At 33.4% G+C, this 17,807-nt stretch overlaps 1 protein-coding gene across 2 annotated transcripts; it reads left to right on the top strand.

Annotated features, from left to right (window-relative positions):
• Positions 1–10,358: 10,358 nt before the first annotated feature.
• On the top strand, positions 10,359–15,706 carry LOC120071563 (putative lipase C4A8.10). 2 transcript variants are annotated; one of them, XM_039023901.2, is made up of 10 exons: positions 10,359–10,827; positions 10,966–11,033; positions 11,935–12,005; positions 12,156–12,422; positions 13,203–13,369; positions 13,468–13,523; positions 13,761–13,813; positions 13,911–14,028; positions 14,724–14,821; positions 15,395–15,706. In XM_039023901.2, the coding sequence occupies exons 1-10, from the start codon at positions 10,514–10,516 to the stop codon at positions 15,410–15,412; spliced, it is 1,230 nt and encodes a 409-aa protein (XP_038879829.1). In that variant the 5' UTR covers positions 10,359–10,513; the 3' UTR covers positions 15,413–15,706. The 2 variants fall into 2 exon arrangements, with proteins under 2 accessions (XP_038879829.1, XP_038879828.1); XM_039023900.2 differs by having other exon boundaries at positions 15,537–15,706.
• The last annotated feature ends 2,101 nt before the right edge of the window (positions 15,707–17,807 follow it).

Below are 17,807 nucleotides of genomic sequence, written 5' to 3' on the forward strand. Positions count from 1 at the left end.
GGTGTTTACACATAATAGGACTATGTTGTATTGTTCATTAGAGGGATCAGTGGTACTTAAGGAGTAAGATGTAACTACAAGGGAAAAATGATAAATTGGCCTGCTGTAATTATGAGCATCTGTGAAGGGTCATCGTATTGATAATTGGTTATATCCAATGGACATAGAAATATATCTATGACAAGAAGAGTTCAACTGTCGGTCTTTAGTGGAATGTATGACAATTAATGGATGGTAGATATCGTGACTAAAGAGTTTAGTAAGCTATTCACGTACCATTAGAGCTTCGATTCATAGGTCCATAACGTCCCCTTAGTAGCTTGAATACAAGTTAGTCAATTTTTGGGTCAGTTTGAAATGTTCAAATTGACAAGAGGGAGTTCAATTATATATGATATAATTGAACTAGTTAATTATATATGATATAATTAATTTTATGTATGAGATACATTAATTTGAAGGAAATTAGATATAAATATGATTTATATCTAGTGAAGGAAAAATACTATGATTAATATATGATATTAATTCATAAGTTATGAATGTGATACGATCACATTCATACGGTTAAAAGGGAAATGAGACGGCGTCTCTTCTGTTTTAATAATGGATGAGTACGTTGAAAGATCACTTTGAGACACATAAATAGCTCATGGTGTGTTAAGTATGAGATGCGCAGATATTGTGTTGAAAGTGTGTCATCGCTTAGAAAACCTGTGCCTATACGATAGTGCTTACTTGATCGTTTACCTATACAAAATGTTAGACAATCATTTAACGATTACACCCTTGCACGCTATTTACTAAACGATCGTTTACCTTTACCTAAGCGATCGTTTAGCGCCTGATATTTACTAAACGATCGTATAGACGATCGTTTAGTTTTTTTACACGATCGCTTACCTTTTCCTACACGATCGTTTAGACGATCACTTACCTTTTTCCTTCACGATCGTATACTTCACCTAAACGATCAAGCATTTTGTCTATACGATAGACGAGCTCATCTCCCACTTGCTTAATCGTTGTATACGATCTTTCTTCCTCCTTCCCTCTACCAAATTCGAACAAAGCCCACCCTTTGAATTCTCACTCCAAGAATACTGAGGGCTCTGAGTGGTGGTGTCATCTCCGTTTCCTTCTATTCGTGTGGAGATTGTTCAAGGTAGATGATTGGGTTTTGCAAAGAAATAGCTTATCGTCTCAGCAAAAGAGAGATTTGCTGTGAAGAAGAAGTCTTCAACTGGTATGATCTCTCAATCTCTTTAGCATTATGAATGCATTTTAGTATGAATGTATATGTGGAAATTCTGTCACAATGAATTGGAAAGATCCGTTTCCACTCGTAAGTACTCTTGAATAAGAGTTCCTTCCGTAAGTACTTAAGAATTCTTTCTTTTGTTGTTTTTTTTTCCATTTTTGGGGTTATAGGTCCAAAGCGGTAGGGTAGACGCAGTAGGGGAAAAGGAACATTATTGGTAGTTTATATTGCATTGTATGTGGCAGAAGGTTTATCTTCTTCCCTATTAACTCCCTAATTGTGAAGATTTCTAAACAGCTTTATTCTATTTCAATCCCACTGTTAACTCCCTAATTGTAGAGACTTCATTTCATATTTTGACTCAATGTTCTCTAATTCCTATTGTGCAATCGTATTCAAGTGTACTCCATCTTTAACTACCATGTTCATAACTTCAGAACTACACAAGCTTAAATTTAAGACTCTGTCTCTAAACAAACATTATATTAACGACATTCTATTTCTCATTTGTTGTATTATCACGAACTTGCATTGGACATGAGAGGAGAACTAGATGATACTATTACTTTTAAGAATTTGAAGAAGTATTAACTTCCATTTCTTTTTCTACATTCTTTGTTTTTTTCTTAGAAAATCATATGATAGTGAATTTTTAGTGTTATTAATTCTTTAAATGCATTAGCTACTATATATCTTGCCATCTTAAACTGCATTGACTTTGCAGGTGCTCTAATGGGAGCTATGGATACCCTTTTTTATGCCTTTTTCCAAATTGGAGGAGTGAATTTGAGTTTTCATTGAAATTTGTAAGTTTCCTTTTTATTTGTTGAAAACATTAACTTGCTGCAGTTTGAATTACATTATGGTTCTTCACAAATATTTTTTTTAGAGATGGTTCAGTTATTTCTTCTTAAATCAAAAGATCATTGTTATATATCCACGCAATATGTTTTGTTTATGGTATTAGATGTTTTCTTCCTTCTTATTTATGCTTTGTTTGTGGCTTATCTTGTGAGTGTGATAACTTGTAATGATAGTTGTCCGTATTTCGTTATTGTTTGATTCTAAAATATATTATAGGTTTGAGAGGACCGACCTTTTTAGATTCTATGGATACTTTGCTTGTTCATTTTATTGTAGAAGAAGACAACTTCAATATGGCCACTGCCACTGCCAAAAAGAAACATAATCTGCAAACCAAGTTAACATAAATTCTTGATATTGTAATTGGTTGTTGATTAGTAATTTATTTTGTGACATTGAACTCTAGTCTATAGGAACATGAGGTAACTTCTTTTTGCAACTCTAGTCTATGTCTACATGTTTTGTAATTTATGGTTTCATTTATACTCTTCGAGTTCATTTGTTTCTGGATAAACGCTTCATACTCTTTTGTGTATTTATCTCTTGATTGTTTCTTTTAAAGACACTAAATCAAGTCAAATTCTCAAAATAAATGTGCTATGGATGCATAGTGGTACAAAGAATGACAGTGTTTGGCACAATTATCATGGATATTTCCGTTCATTACATTATTATTACTACTTTATACATATTTATGATACTTTGATGAAGTATATGTAGTTGTCCTAATTTGTGAGTCGAACTAGTTAGAACCATTGTGACAATTTGCAGATTCATGAACAAGTTCCTTTCCCTTCTTTGCAGAACTCTTGAAATTTTATAAGTTTATCAGTTGTCGAACTAGGTTATTCTTGCAGAACATACGTTTCAAGCTACAAAAGTTGCAACCACTTGAAGTACAGGTAAGTTAGAGTTCTTGAAAAGTTTGGGTGTGGATTTTGTTTCTCAAATGACAGGGCAATGTGATAATACAATGAAGGTAGTGAAAGAAGGGTAGCAACATTGTAGCACTAAACAATGAGGTGACACTACTTAGTTTTAGATTTATGGTTACTTCAAATGGGATTTGATTACAATGTTCACGTAACTATATAATTGTCTCACTTGGTTAAATTTTTTTTATATGTAGTTTAATTTATGTCTTTTTCCAAGATGCTTTTTGCACAAAAGTGGTTTGGTTCAAATCTTTCCTTAATATTTCTATTAATTTTGTAGTGAAGCTCATGGATATTTGTTTTATGTAGGCCCATTTTTCGGTTTCATACCAGTTTACTAGCGCTAGGCTAATATTGTCTACTATTGTAGTCAATCAAATATTACTATTCGATATTATGGAAATTGAATGCGTTTTTGTACAAGTAATCAACTGGTTTAGGTTGGATTTATTAGGGTAATTTTAATGATGTTATCGTAAAAGTTTCATTTCTTATTCTCAGAGGTTTTGCATATCCAAGTTTGAGAGCTACTATAACACTTTTCTTTATACTTTTGTGCAACCTGATGATAAAATAGAACCCTGTTAATTTTTGTGAACAGGGCTCTCGAAAGCTTGAGGTAAATCATATGCATTGTTGTCGGGTGATCCGAAAAGGGAGTCTCATATGCATTCATATGCTTTTATTGCCTTACCTGGTTAGTATCTCAACACTTCCTCTTGCACTTCAACACTGAAGCATATTTGTAAAACATAATGCTCCTCTGGTCTTCTGTTTTGCTGCTTAATTACCAGAACTCTATATCTCTTACTTTCCAATGACGGCTAAAACCCTTCTCTAATTTGATCTCTGTGTGTTAATTTATGTAAAAGTGGATAGAACCATAAACTGCAAAGTGAATGGTACTCTTCAATCTTTGGATTTAGCTTCTATCTTGAAAAGTCCAATGTCTCTTTAGCTGAATATCTTTGTTCAAAGAAGGTAAATAAATGGAAAAGGAAAACAACCAAAAGAAGGAGTGGAAAAACAGGAAAAAAGATGATTTATTTTGCTTTCGGTGAAAGCATATTTTATGGTTAAGTCCATTGAAGATTGGATTATCCTATACTCTACTGCATATATGTATATTCTTTGTACTTGAACAATTAATGTTGAAGAAAAAAAAAATTGAATTTTTCAGAATCTAAAACTCTTATGTTGATAAATAATCCAGCTGTCTTTTTGTTGTAAAGTTTAAATTGACACCCATTTGTTTCTCTTTTTAGTTTGCAAAGCTAGTGGCTTGTACCTCAACGTCCACTCTAAGGTAGGTTTTATTCAACTTCGTTGTACTGTAATCATTCGGAATAACGATCAATTAGAAGTACTATGGGTTAGGGTTGTACCAGTAGCATTTGAATGTGGCATTTTTGTTTCAGGATCCAACTTTTCTCTTCATAGTGAACAAAATGCACATGTAATTTTCTGTTAGCATTGATGTTCTCCTTTCTCTTATTGAATGCCTCTTGAATAGTTTTCTGCTTCTATCCGATGTATAAAAAGGTCCTCGATCCAAAACCATATTCCTTTCTGGTATGTATACAAGTAGTTGAGTAATTTATATGAGTATTTATTAGGATGTTTGTTAATGGTTCAGATCTCATTCTAAGAGCTTTCTTCGCCTTATTGGGAGCTTCATTGTCATTTGATTGGTATCTCTTTGTTTTAACTTTTGGATAGGAAATAACTTAAGATGTTTATCTACCAAGATCAAGACCTCAAGATCCTTCTTCATGTCGATTCCATCAAAACGTTGTAAGCTTCAATCACCTTATAGATTTGTTGCCATTGATAGTTGTGATTGTGACTGATGATGACCTTGTTATTGGCCTTAGATTTGGCCTTGTGCTTGACTGGTAAAAAGTAGAGATGCAAAATTTTATCGGTAATAATTGATTTAAGTTATTATTGTTGGGTTTTATGTCCTAAAACTCGTGGTTTGTAAACAACAAAACTTATTCTGAAATTTTCAATAAGTTGTTATTGAATATATGAATTGTTTATTTCGTTTTAGAAATAAATCCAATAAACTAAAAGATCCATGACTATTACATGAGTACTTGAACTAGAGACATAAAAGTGGATCAAGTTCGAGTAAATAATCAAAATGATCTATAGTATATGAATAAGGTTGGGTGCCTTATTCTGGTAACACTATCGGATGTGACTCACTTTGTAGTTGTTACAAGAAATTGTAAAGTGCTATAGACGATGTGATCCTAATTCGTACATGTTATGACATGAGGAGTGGGGGTGTTCTGTTCAATGGGTTTGTACAAGATCGGACCACGAAATTAGTCACTCTTACTTTATAACGCTGTTTACTATTTAAGACTGAATATTTCAAAACGATGACTTAGGTAACTTGACCTTAATCCTGAGCTAACTATGAACTCCTGTTTATTCGGGACCTTAGATTTGTATAGGTGAGGGTTGACTCAACAACGCCAGCTCAATAAACCTCCATTTCAGGGGCAAGAACGGGTAGATAACTGGGGACATAGGGTGCAAGATGGAATTCACTTTACCCACTTTTAGGGATAGTAAAGAGATTGTTCCCTTAAGTGCTGACTCCAGGTCTTAAACAAGTGGCCCCACCCTCTCATTGGCTTGAGAAGGACTCGGTTTGTTGATAGGATCACAAACCAATTATTCATTAGAGAATCCGTGGAACTTAAGGAACAAAAGTAATATCGGGGGGTAAAACAGACATTTGACCCAACCGTTATTATGAACAACATGTGAAGGGTTAACTTACTAATCATGGTTATATCAAGTGGACATAATATATCTATAGTGAGAGGAGTGCAACTACGGACTTTAGTGGAGTAACCCATTAGTTAACGAATGAGGGTTAATTCGATGTAAAGAGTTTAACCAATTAATCTCGAATCATTGGAGTCATGATCTGTTGGTCCACGAGGTCCCCTACTAGCTCGTAAATGGATTAGCCTTAGAGTAGCGTGATATATTAATTTGAAACGTTCAAATTAGAATTAAGAAAATTAGTAATTATATGTGATATAATTATACATTTAATTTTTTAGGAATTGGAGAATTGATTAATATTTAAATATAATTTAAATATAAAATTCATGAATAGAGATTCATGATCGTGAGTTTTGTGTTAAAATTGATTTAATATTTGATATTAAATTAATTAGAATTAATTAAGTTGTTTAATTAATTATTTATTAGAAAATTAATAAAATTTTCATTTTTAAAAACAAAATTGATTTTGAAAATTAATTTGAAAATAAAAAATTGAAAACAACAAAAATGGAAAAATTGGATTTCTTCACTTTCACTATGTAGTAGCTCACTCATTTCCCATCTTCTTCTTGAGTCAAATTTCCAAAGCATGAGCTGCTCTTCATGCAACAATCTTCATTGAATGATAATCCTGTAATGAATAGAGAAGATCGAAATGGAAATCGGGCATGCAAACTAATGCAATTCATGAGTTTTGCTGAAAAACTTGAGAGGTTGAAGAAGGTGTTCTTCAAGTTGCAACAATGTGCTTGTTCTCTAAATTCCCTTAATTCAAGCTTATTTTGAGTCCCACAACTCAATTTAAGACTCCAAGAGAATAGTAAGGAAGACCTTGAGGTGGTTCACAGGAAGATTTGTAGCTGAATTCGAGTTTCAAATAGTTCTACAAAGGTATATCATGAAACCCACTAATTAGTTTATGAGCATACTTAATTTATAGCCAAAATTAATGAATTAGAATGTTTATTGATCCTTGTTGCTTTCGCTGCATGCTGGTATCTTCCAACTATTACTGCATAGATAATAAAATTGTATGAGATTGTTAAATGAGTGATGGCATACTCGATTAGGAGTTTTGCAATATGCTTGGAGTGATGGTGCATGTGTTTTGTGGAAAGATTATTATGAGCATTTTAACATTCACATTTTGTTGGAATTTTAGGTGTTAAAAAAAGATGTGTTGGGTTTATAAGTCTGAAATGTTTAACTATGTAATTTTTTCTTTTGGTTTGGTATCAGTGGATTTCTAAATGACTTGTGCTATTAATTCAATAGGTTTTTTTTTTTTTTTTTTGTTATGTTTGTTTATTTAATATATGTCTATTTTTTTTGTTTAATATGTGTCAATCAGAAGGTACAAATCAACTTTCAAAAGAAATGTCCATTGGGAGATTAAGAGAATTACTTTATTTTGTATCATTTGTATACTTTGTTCTAGGAAATGATTACATTATTCTTTTTTCTTTAATGTTAATAGATTTATAAAATTTCAATTATGAATGAAAATCATGGTATTTAATGTGTTATGAAGTATTTAATATGTAAGGTTTGACTCGAGTTACGAGTTTGAATGATATACAAATTATTCTTGTTGAGAAAAAAAAAGTTGTACATTTTATAGCCATGAGCAAAGCTATAACAAAATTTATATAGTGCAAAAAACGTACTATCAAAAGATTATTATAGTAATTATAACTATTAGAAAAGACTAAATAACCCTGCTATAGCATAAGATTAAGATTATAAGTACTATATTATAGCATTAAAAAAGTGCTATTATAAGTTAAAGATAGCATATTATTTTAGCTATATAAACATACTATAGCTTTAATAAAAGACGCTATTAAATGTTTTTATAGCAAAATAAATAAGCTATACCTTCATACTTTATTATAACATCCAATATAACTCTACAAAAACGTTATAAAAAGTCTCAAACTTTTAATAACTGAGCTGTCAGGATCTTCGAAAAAGGCTATAAAAGTAGCCTTTTCGTTAGCTATTGTATCCATTATTTCTTTGCTAATGTCAACTCAAGGTTCACTTGAAACATCTAAAGGTGTATAAAGACCATGTGGTTGTATCTTAGACTCAACCTTCTAACATTTGAAATATTGCTTGCACACTTTATTCACATTCTTTTTCATTTTCAACCAATAAAAGTGATCAGATAACATACCATATATTTTAAATTCCCTAAAATACCCCATAAGTCTTGCATGTGAGCCCCTTTCACAAGTAACTCCTTAACAGAACACTTAGGAATATAAAGCTCACCCTTCCTAAAAAGCATTTCATTAAACACAAATCATGCATATTTTTTCCTTCTAAATATTAGATATACATATCATGAAATTCAGATTTCTCAACTTTGTAAAAATCAATCATGTGTTTAAAACCAAGAATTTTTGCATCAAGGGAAGAAAATAAAACATACATTCTTAATAATGCATCAACCACTATATTGGCTTTTAACGTGCTTCAAGCTTTCATGATTTGTGCACATAACAAACTCTTTTGGCCACAAGTAATGGTGCCAAACTTGGAAAGCCCTTATAAGTATATGTAATTCCTTGTCATACATTGGGTAGTTAAGTTGTGCTCAATTTAGCTTCTCATTAAACATGAGTGGTCTCTTTTCTTGCATTAAAACAACACCAATCCCCATCCCACTTGGATCAATTCAATCTAAAAAATATTTATCAAATTCTAGTAAAACATGACAAGGTACATTGATCAATTTACCATTCATTTCATAGAATGAGTTTTCTTGCTTTCCTATCCATTCAAAATTCACATGCTTTCATTTAGTGTTGACTTTATACTACTGAAATCCTTAATGGACCTTCTATAAAAACTAGCCAAACCATGAAAGTATCTCACATTGGTTGCATTGGTGGGTGTCAGCCATTCTCAAATAGTTTTTACCTTTTTTTTTTTTTTTTTTAATCAAACTTTCACCCTATTTTTTTTACAACAAAGAATCCTAAGAAGTTGACTTGGTTGAAAAAAACCACACTTTTTAAAATTCATATAGAGCTTTTGTTAAAGTAAAATTGTCTTCACATGCAAAATATGATCATTCAAACTTTCTGAGTAAACAAAAATGTTATCAAAGTATACAACAACAAATTTTCCAATGTATTATTTCAAAATGCGATTCATTAGTTTCATAAACATACTTAGTGCATTAGTAAGACCAAATGACATAACAAGCCACTCATAAACACCCTTATCCTATCTTCTACTCAACCCCCCTCAAGTGACACTTAAGTATCCTATCAACATTTAGAGACTTGTGAAGCCATAAAGACTTACTCCTCCATGACCTTGAAACCCATGGATTACCCCAAATATTGAAAGAATGTCCATTACCGTGAGCCATAACCTTAATCCTTTGCTACTTAATCAGTTGATTGTTGAATTTGTTCATTAGTATCAGAGTTATTTCCGCAAGAGTTATTAAGCAGTAAGTGTCAACTAAAGGGTTGCTAACTTCTGTCAGTCACCCTTTCTCAGGCTCGGAGAGTAGGCTGGGGCGGGGTGGGACAACTTGGTATCAGAGCATAAGTTTCTGGGACAAGTGAGGAATTAGTTTATACCAGCTTAGTATCAAAGTATAAGTTTCTGGGAAAGTTGAAGGGTGAGTTGATACTAGTTTGGTATCAAAGTATATGTTCTTGAAAACCTGAGAGTTGAGTTTAGTAAAACCAAAGGGAAGTGTGGTAAAGTAAAGGTTTAAAGAGAAACCTAAAGAATTAGTCAAAGTGCGACTAAGAGGAAGGGCGGAAGTGGCATGACCTAGCAGGGAACCGGAGTTGGAACTCACAACGCTACCTGAAGATCTACCGAGGAAGATAAGTATGAATTTAAGTTATTCTTATTTAAAGTTGAGCCATAACCTTAATCCTTTGCACCTTAGGAAAACAACTTCTCCTTCCAACCTTATAAAAACATTCAACAACCTATCTCGAATCCTGCATAACATAACACGTTCACTACAATCCTTTACAATGTGAGCCCCAAATATCATTCTGATGACAACGTGTAAGTCACGACTAACTTTGTTAGAATGAAATTCTACATGGATATACTTGTATTCCTATAAAACTATAAAAGAAATTTATCAGATTTAATAAATCATCAAACATACGTTAGATTTTAAACAATCTAATCTCAAAGCTTTAAAAAACAACAAATTATCATCATCATAAATCAAAGTCGAAATAACATAGCAATAGTTAATAACTTGTAGCCTTTGAAAGTTAAAACATAAATTAAGCCCTAATCCTTGTTTCCTTAACATCTTAATCAATGATGTATATTCTATTCTAACCAAACGGGAGTTAAAAGTATGCCCAAAATGGTTAGTGGGAGGCGAATGCGTACAAGGTTAGATTAAGGAAGCCGTTTTGTCAATGAAAATTAACAAAAATAAATAAATAAATAAATAAATTAGAAAAGGCGTAGGTGGGCGCCGGAAAGATGAAAGAAAAAAAAGTAAAGAAATAAAAAAGCGTAGGTGGTCGCACGTGCGAGTATGAAACTCGCATTTCATTCAGAAATCCAACTATTCCTACTTTTCCGTCTACTGATTCGCTCGGCTCTGGTGTGTTAAAAACCCGCGAGCTGGGCGACCGGCATGATCGCGAGCGCGGCCAATACTCCGCTCTACACCCCGCCATCGGGGCCTCCCCTCGACCACTCTTCAACCACTCGCCATTGCCCTTCCAACTCATTCACCCTCAGCTTCCCACCCACCCCCTTCCCAGATCCTTCTCTCTCGCTCTCCAACCACTCCCGGATGGACTTCGCCGGACGACTCGCCACCAGTTGCTTCCGCACCCGCAAAGGCCTAAAGGTGGAAGCTGACTTCGCTGCCGAGGAATTCTTTTACCCCGATGCCAAGGCGCCGCCTGAGCACCTCGTCATCATGGTCAATGGTCTAATTGGGAGGTAATCTCTCATTCCTTGCAGTTTCATTCTACTCTGATGCCTGCTCCTACAATATTACTAGCTTGTTAATTTGTGATCGGATTTGGATTTCGGTATACATCGACCTTTCTTCTTTTTCTTATTTCTTCATTTCTTCAGTGCTGCAGATTGGAGATACGCGGCAGCGCAATTTGTCAAGAAGCTTCCTGATAAGGTTATCGTACATCGTAAGCGCTTACTATTCCCTCGATCTTTTATTTGTTTTGTTGGTCTCCTTGATTGGTTACCACTGACCACTTATTGTAGAAGTTCAATGGAGCTTGTATGCATTTGATGCGAAGATTTTGTTATTTTTAGTGTTTTACGATAATATAATGTCAAAAAGCTTTTGACAAAAATGGATTACGTTTGGGTCAATACCAAGATTAATCGCATCATGCAAAGACTACTTTCGGCTGGGAGATAGTGATACTTTACCAAATAATCTGTCTAACAGAAGATTTATCCTGAATTTGGAATGGTTTTCAAACCGATCCACCTTTATATATATATATTTCAAAAGAAAAAAAAAAAAAAAACCTTGAATATAAAAAAAAAAAAAAAAAAAAAAAAAAAAAATCATATCACGTGAGTGGATGAAGCTGGGTTACTTCTGGGCCGTAAGTCTGGATCCAATCTTTTGATTTCAATGTTGCTTAACCTATGACCATCATGCAGAGAAATAGCGAGTGATGGGGGAAGCTGAATCAGTGTCTGTAGGGCGAATAGTATATCTATTAATTATAAGTGCAAATTTAGACAACAAAATTGAACTCACCCCTTCAGTCAAACAATTCAGACTGTGAACTAAAGGGGATATCTCTTGGATTGTTTTGGTCGACAGTGTGATTAAAATTATGATTTAGTAAGTACTTTCTCTCTGTGTGTTTACTTAAAGACGTTTGTAGCTGATCCAAATTCTAATCCACATTTCACTTTTCTTGATACCTTGACTTCAAGAATATTCTTTGGCAAGTGCATAATGTTGAACTTATGGCAAGTGCATTGTGTTGGAACTCCTTTATGTCAACCCTTAATGCTTACAGGTAATATTAATTTCTTTGCTTCTAAACCATTCTTCTTGAGCAGGCAGTGAGTGTAACACTTCAAGATCAACATTTGATGGCGTTGACACAATGGGAGAAAGACTGGCTGAAGAGGTATCTTGGTTCTATATATGTATTCATGATCCATCTCAGAAAAGTTTTAAAATAGCATCCTCATAGATATTTGTTTTCTCTCTTGAAAATTGATTTTGTTGAATTTCTCAAAGCTGTTGAGGACCTTACTTCAAACACCATCCAATGCAGGTACTAGGTGTCATAAGACGTAGGCCAGAGTTGCAGAAAATTTCCTTTGTGGCCCACTCTTTAGGTGGGCTTGTCTCGAGGTATGCCATTGGAAGGCTTTTTGATCATATCCCTCAATTGGAATCCTCAGGGGCTCCTCAAAGTTTCTCTGCTGAAGAGAAGAAGCAACATATTGAGCAATTCCATCGTGCAAGAATTGCTGGATTGGAGCCTGTGAACTTCATAACAGTTGCAACTCCCCATTTAGGTTCACGAGGAAATAAACAGGTGATTGAGCTATTTATTATGTGCACTTTAAAGTTTAGACTACAAAAATCTGATCTAAGAAGCACGAACACTTTAATTTGATTAGTGTGTCCATGCCGGACACTTAGACACTCTGACACTCGTTGGACATGTATCAAACATTTGTTAGTGCAATAGATATGTTAGACACTAGTTGTATAAAGCCAAAATAAGACCAACATTTGGTAGACATGCATCAAACTCTTCTTTTATGTACTAAGTCAACACATATATAATAAAAATAATAAAATTTGAGAGCGTAATACATCAAACTAATTTTTTACTTATAGAAATAAATAAACTCGTTAACTTTAAATTTCCTTCTTGTTTAAAAATGATATATATGTTAAAAAATGTGTCCTTGGAGTGGCCATGTCCTAACTTTTTTAAAAAATGACGTGTCGCTATGTCAATGTCGTGTCGTATCTGTGTCTTGTATCCGTATCCGTGCTTCTTAGAATTAGATCGTCAAGCAAAAAGTTGAAAGAGTTGTTCAGAGTATGCATTTTGCTTTCCATAGGGCTATTGTCTGTCGATCTTAAGTCTCCATCTCACACATTATTCATGAGGTAGTTAAAAAAAAACTAAAGCACTACAGAAAACCAGTTATAAAGAAGAAACGTCAAAGATTTGTTCGTAGATTGTGCATTCACTTTCCCATAGCATTGGGGTGGGGTGGGGTGGGGAGAGGGTAGGTTGAGGTTGGATTTATCAATGGAAACATCCACTTTTAATGGCTTGGTGTTTCTTTTGTTTCCTCAGTTTCCAGTTCTTTGTGGTCTTCCTTTCTTGGAGAGAAGAGCTTCTCAAACAGCACACTTAGTTGCCGGAAGGTCTGGAAAACATCTATTCCTCACTGATGATGAAAATGATGGGAAACCTCCTCTTCTCCTTAGAATGGTTACTGACTCTGAAGATCTAAAGTTCATGTCAGTGTTGACTTTTACATAAGAATAGTAAGTTGTCTATACTTTGTATGTTATTGGTGTTTGACTTTGTATATTGTCTTTGGACTTTTGTTATTTAGCTCAGCATTACGTGCATTTAAGCGTCGGGTGGCATATGCAAATGTGAATTATGATCATATCCTTTTACACTTAAGAGATAAGTAAATGTTTCATCACTTGTTGACATGGAATAAGCTTGAGATATTTATGTATCACAAGCTTCCTGATCACAAATTGTTGAGTTCAGACAATAGATGCGATTATGATTTATGAACCTAATAAAAATTTGTAGACCAGAGTGATCTAATGTGGAAAAAGAATTAATAGGAGTTATATCAACAATTATATTATGTTAACCTTCACTTATCATTAGACATGGTTGGGTGGAGAACATCATCCATTCGCCGTCAACATGAGCTTCCAAAGGTAAGGTTTTTTTTTTTTTAGTTTTTCACCATTTATGTTTCTTAACCTTTTTCTTGAGGAAGATTAAACGTTTCTTTTCTTGTTGTTCTGCGTCCAGTCAAGTGAGCTTATGAAAAATGACAAATACCCACATATTGTCTACGAGGAGCAATCAACCCATGATGATGTCTGCAATAAAGCATTGCTGGTTATAGACCAAAAATTCGACTTAGAAGGTCACCTTCTCTCCTAGCCCCTGCTCTAAAAATATACTCCATCTGCCTGTATTTCTGTTAGTTATCTGATGTCTTTTAATGAAACTATTTTGGAAATGAATCCCTTTGGTAGTAAGTTTGGAAAACAGATGCACCATCTTTATTCCACTGGAGAAGAAAACTCGAAACTTTTCTCGATTCTTTTAGAAAGTTGGAGGTATTCGAAACTTTCCTCTCTTAGATGACATTTTACCAATTTACAAAGTATTATACCATATAAGTTCATCATCAAAGAATTCTAACATTCACTTATAGTAGGAGATTGAATTGAAAAATGTTAAAATATAAGAGTAAATTCAAACTTCTTAAAGAATGGGATCTAATTTTAAAAAAACATTCAAACATTAGCAAACATTAGGGATTAACATGCATAAAGCCTTGTTTCTATGTGCCCCATACCTTCAAAGATCTAAAACTAGAAGACTGAAGAGTATGCTTTATGAGTAGAAGAGAGATTACAAATTTGCCGAATTAGGTGGGAACTCAATAGGGTGCTGCTGTTTTTGTCACCGACTCACCATATATATTTCCGTCTTGCCACCAGCTTCATTAATTATGTAATGAACTTGACCATCTCTGCAAGTTCTTTGGTGCGTAATTCTGATTTTATCCTGTTTAGCCTTGTGGTTGAAATAGTTTTTTCTTACAATATGTAGAGGAGATGATTAGAGGTCTTAATCAAGTTCCTTGGACACGAGTGGATGTTAGCTTTCAGAAAAGCAGACAGAGATACATTGCTCACAGTACCATTCAGGCAAGTATCGAGTGAAGTTTAAAAAAATAATAATAATAAAACAAGTACAGAAAAGCGATTTCTGGGATTGTCCTTGATTAAATTGTATCTTTACTTCCATTATATACCTTCCCATTTTGGCCCACAAAATTATAGTTTTCCCTGTTTTGATTTCTGAACTCTTGAAATATTTATTTTAGTCATGACTTTTTTTTAAAGCAGTACTTTAAAAAATAACTATTTTGATTTCCAACCTTTCAAAGTGTCTATTTTACTTTTTGAACTTTCAAATAACTATTTTGGTTTTTGCTATTATTTTGTCACTTAATAATTTCCATCCGCCTACAACCCGCCTCAACTAACTTTCATAGTTTCAATTTATGCTAATTTGTTAATACACTTATTTGAAGTCACCTTATCCGTAGGCTAAAACAATGATGACAACTTACAAATAACCACCAGAATGTTTTTCTTTTAATATTAAGTTTAGGGACAAATACACATATGAAGGTTAGGGCTCAGATGGAATAAACTTAAATGCTGAAGGATTAAAATAGGACCAAAATGTAATTTTAACCATTGTTTATTTTTCAGACCTACGGAATGATATAGTTAGCTTCTGAACACCTATTGCTCAAGCATCGACTCTGTGTACCTCTGTTCTGCTCTTTGCAAATCGTTTCCCATTTTAGCTGTGAACATATCTGACGTATTAACAAACGTTTGATGCCTTCAGGTGAAGAGCTATTGGTTGAATTCTGATGGTGCAGATGTGGTTTTCCATATGATCGATAACTTTGTTTTATAAAAAGAATCTCAAACTTGGAATGAGTGTTTGCAGATGCACTTATCTGTATTTCATGTAAATTTTTACCAGCAATATATAACATGTATTCTTTATTATCAGTGACGAATCTTTAGAACATCTTCTTATACCTTACCTCATGATTGTTGCTAATATTTCCATGATTCTCAACCCCTGTATTTTCTTCTGTATAAACACTTTTTTTCCTTTTCTGGGGTTTCCCAGCCTTGAGTTATGCCCGGATTTTTTTGGTACCTGTAAGTATTCCATATATTGAGAGAGTTGAACCTTGAGATATCTTTTATTGAGTGAAGCTATTGGCATGGTATACACAGACTTGAAGTTTTTCCTATTTGCTGTAAATTTGTGGAGTTGCAATGTTTGAGACATGAAAAAGTTTTGGGTCCTGATACAATGTTAGTATTTTGTGTGGAAATTGGTTTAGCTACGATTGAACATGATAATTTTCCGAATGGTACCTAATTTTGGTACAACAAATGGTACAACTTGAAGGTTAGTCATGATCTTTTAGGGATTAGGTGTGTTAAAAAAACCCGATAATCCAACCAACTCAGACTAGTTCGGGTTGGATTTTATTTTGGTTTGGGTTGGGTTAAAAAATATTTAAAAAAATTAAATTTGGGTTGGGTCTTGGGTTACCCCTTTTTAGGGTTGGATTGACCCGATCCGATTATATATATGTTAAAAAAAGAATATGACAATCAAAATTCAAAAAAAAAAAAAAATGGTGATCCAACCCGACCCAACCTGGAAATTTTGGGTTGGGTTGACACTTAAAAAAGAATCGATAGGGTTCATTTAAAGCGAATCCGAGTTTTCGGGTTGGTCTATAAAATGCTTCCAACCTGATTCATGTACACCCCTGTTAGGGATAAATATCTTTTTGATCCACTCATTTCATACCTGAAGTTCAGAATCTTGTACTAAGATTTTCTGTAACTACTATTTAATTTGTTTGTGTTTGAACGAACTTGTTTATAAACTAACGAACAAGATCTAAGTACAATTCCCCGGTCTTAAACCAAAGTCTTTGTGAAAGCAAGAAAATAACGAATGGAGGAGAATTCATAGTGAGGTGGTTTGGTTTGCAATTACAAATTCCAACTCAAAACTTGAATATGGAAGATGGTGACGGAGCCATGAAACTCGTGTGTGATCCAAGATTGAGAATAGTCAATTATTAAAATATTGGGCTTCTTGTTGGCCACTCAAATCTCTAATTTGTGGTCCTGATTGTCTACCCATTTTCTTGGGTGACCCCGTTTGTTAATTTGTGGAAAATATAACCTAAATATTACTCAATTATTAAGTGACGATGTTTAAAAGTTTTAAACCCATGGCACATGGCTTCTCCTAGTTTTAAAGCATGGAGGGAAGTACGTCTCCAAGTTAAGATAGAAATGTACTGTGTGCTGAAGCCAATAATTGTGCCTTACTCATTGGGCTTTCTCCAGTCGATGGAGATAGAAGAAGAGAGAAATATCCCTAATAGTAATAAATTCATATCCCCTTTTGAATTTGCTAGAAAAAAATATCTATGCCTATTGCAAGATATCTTTATGGAGAGCACAGTAGTTACATAAGAAATGTCTTTAAAAAGTGGTGCCTCATAACTTCAAATTTGGAAAAACGATCATTTTTTGGCGGTAAACTTGACCTGTTATTTCAAATTTAACCATAAACATTGAACTTCATCAATTTAAATCTCAGATTTGATAGACTATATCAATTTTAATCCTAATGAGACATAATTAATGATATAAATTGATACATTTATTCAATTTTGAGGTAAGGTAAGATTGATTCTATTTGTCAAGTTAAGGATAAAATATGATTTTTTTCTCCCAAAAAAGTGTCTAATTCATCTCCAAATTTTAAATGCTGGGTTAATACACTCTTTAATTCTGTAAGGTGCTTAATAACTTTGAGTCACCGGATTTTTCTTTCTTTCTTTTTTTCTTTTTTTGTTCTATCAGGTCTTCTATGCGTTTATTCTTTGAACCAAATTATTAAAATTAAAAGTTTAGATTTTTTCTAATAAAAAAACTTAGATATTTTATGGGCTACATTTATCTTTATGCAATCTCTAAGTTGTCCATTAAAAATTTATCATATAGCATTGATTTTAAAAAAAGTTAAATATTTTAATTTTTTTTGGTTAAAAAATACTTTTGATCCCTA

This window comes from Benincasa hispida, chromosome 2 (assembly GCF_027475165.1).
Source record: "Benincasa hispida cultivar pf3 chromosome 2, pf3_genome.v1.1, whole genome shotgun sequence".
NCBI lineage: Eukaryota > Viridiplantae > Streptophyta > Magnoliopsida > Cucurbitales > Cucurbitaceae > Benincasa > Benincasa hispida.

Coding starts and splice junctions, on each gene's coding strand:
- LOC120071563 (XM_039023900.2), top strand. CDS start 10,514: ATGATCGCGAGCGCGGCCAATACTCCGCTCTACACCCCGCCATCGGGG. Junction 12,423..13,202: donor GTTCACGAGGAAATAAACAG/GTGATTGAGCTA, acceptor TTGTTTCCTCAG/TTTCCAGTTCTTTGTGGTCT. Junction 13,814..13,910: donor GTCAACATGAGCTTCCAAAG/GTAAGGTTTTTT, acceptor TTCTGCGTCCAG/TCAAGTGAGCTTATGAAAAA.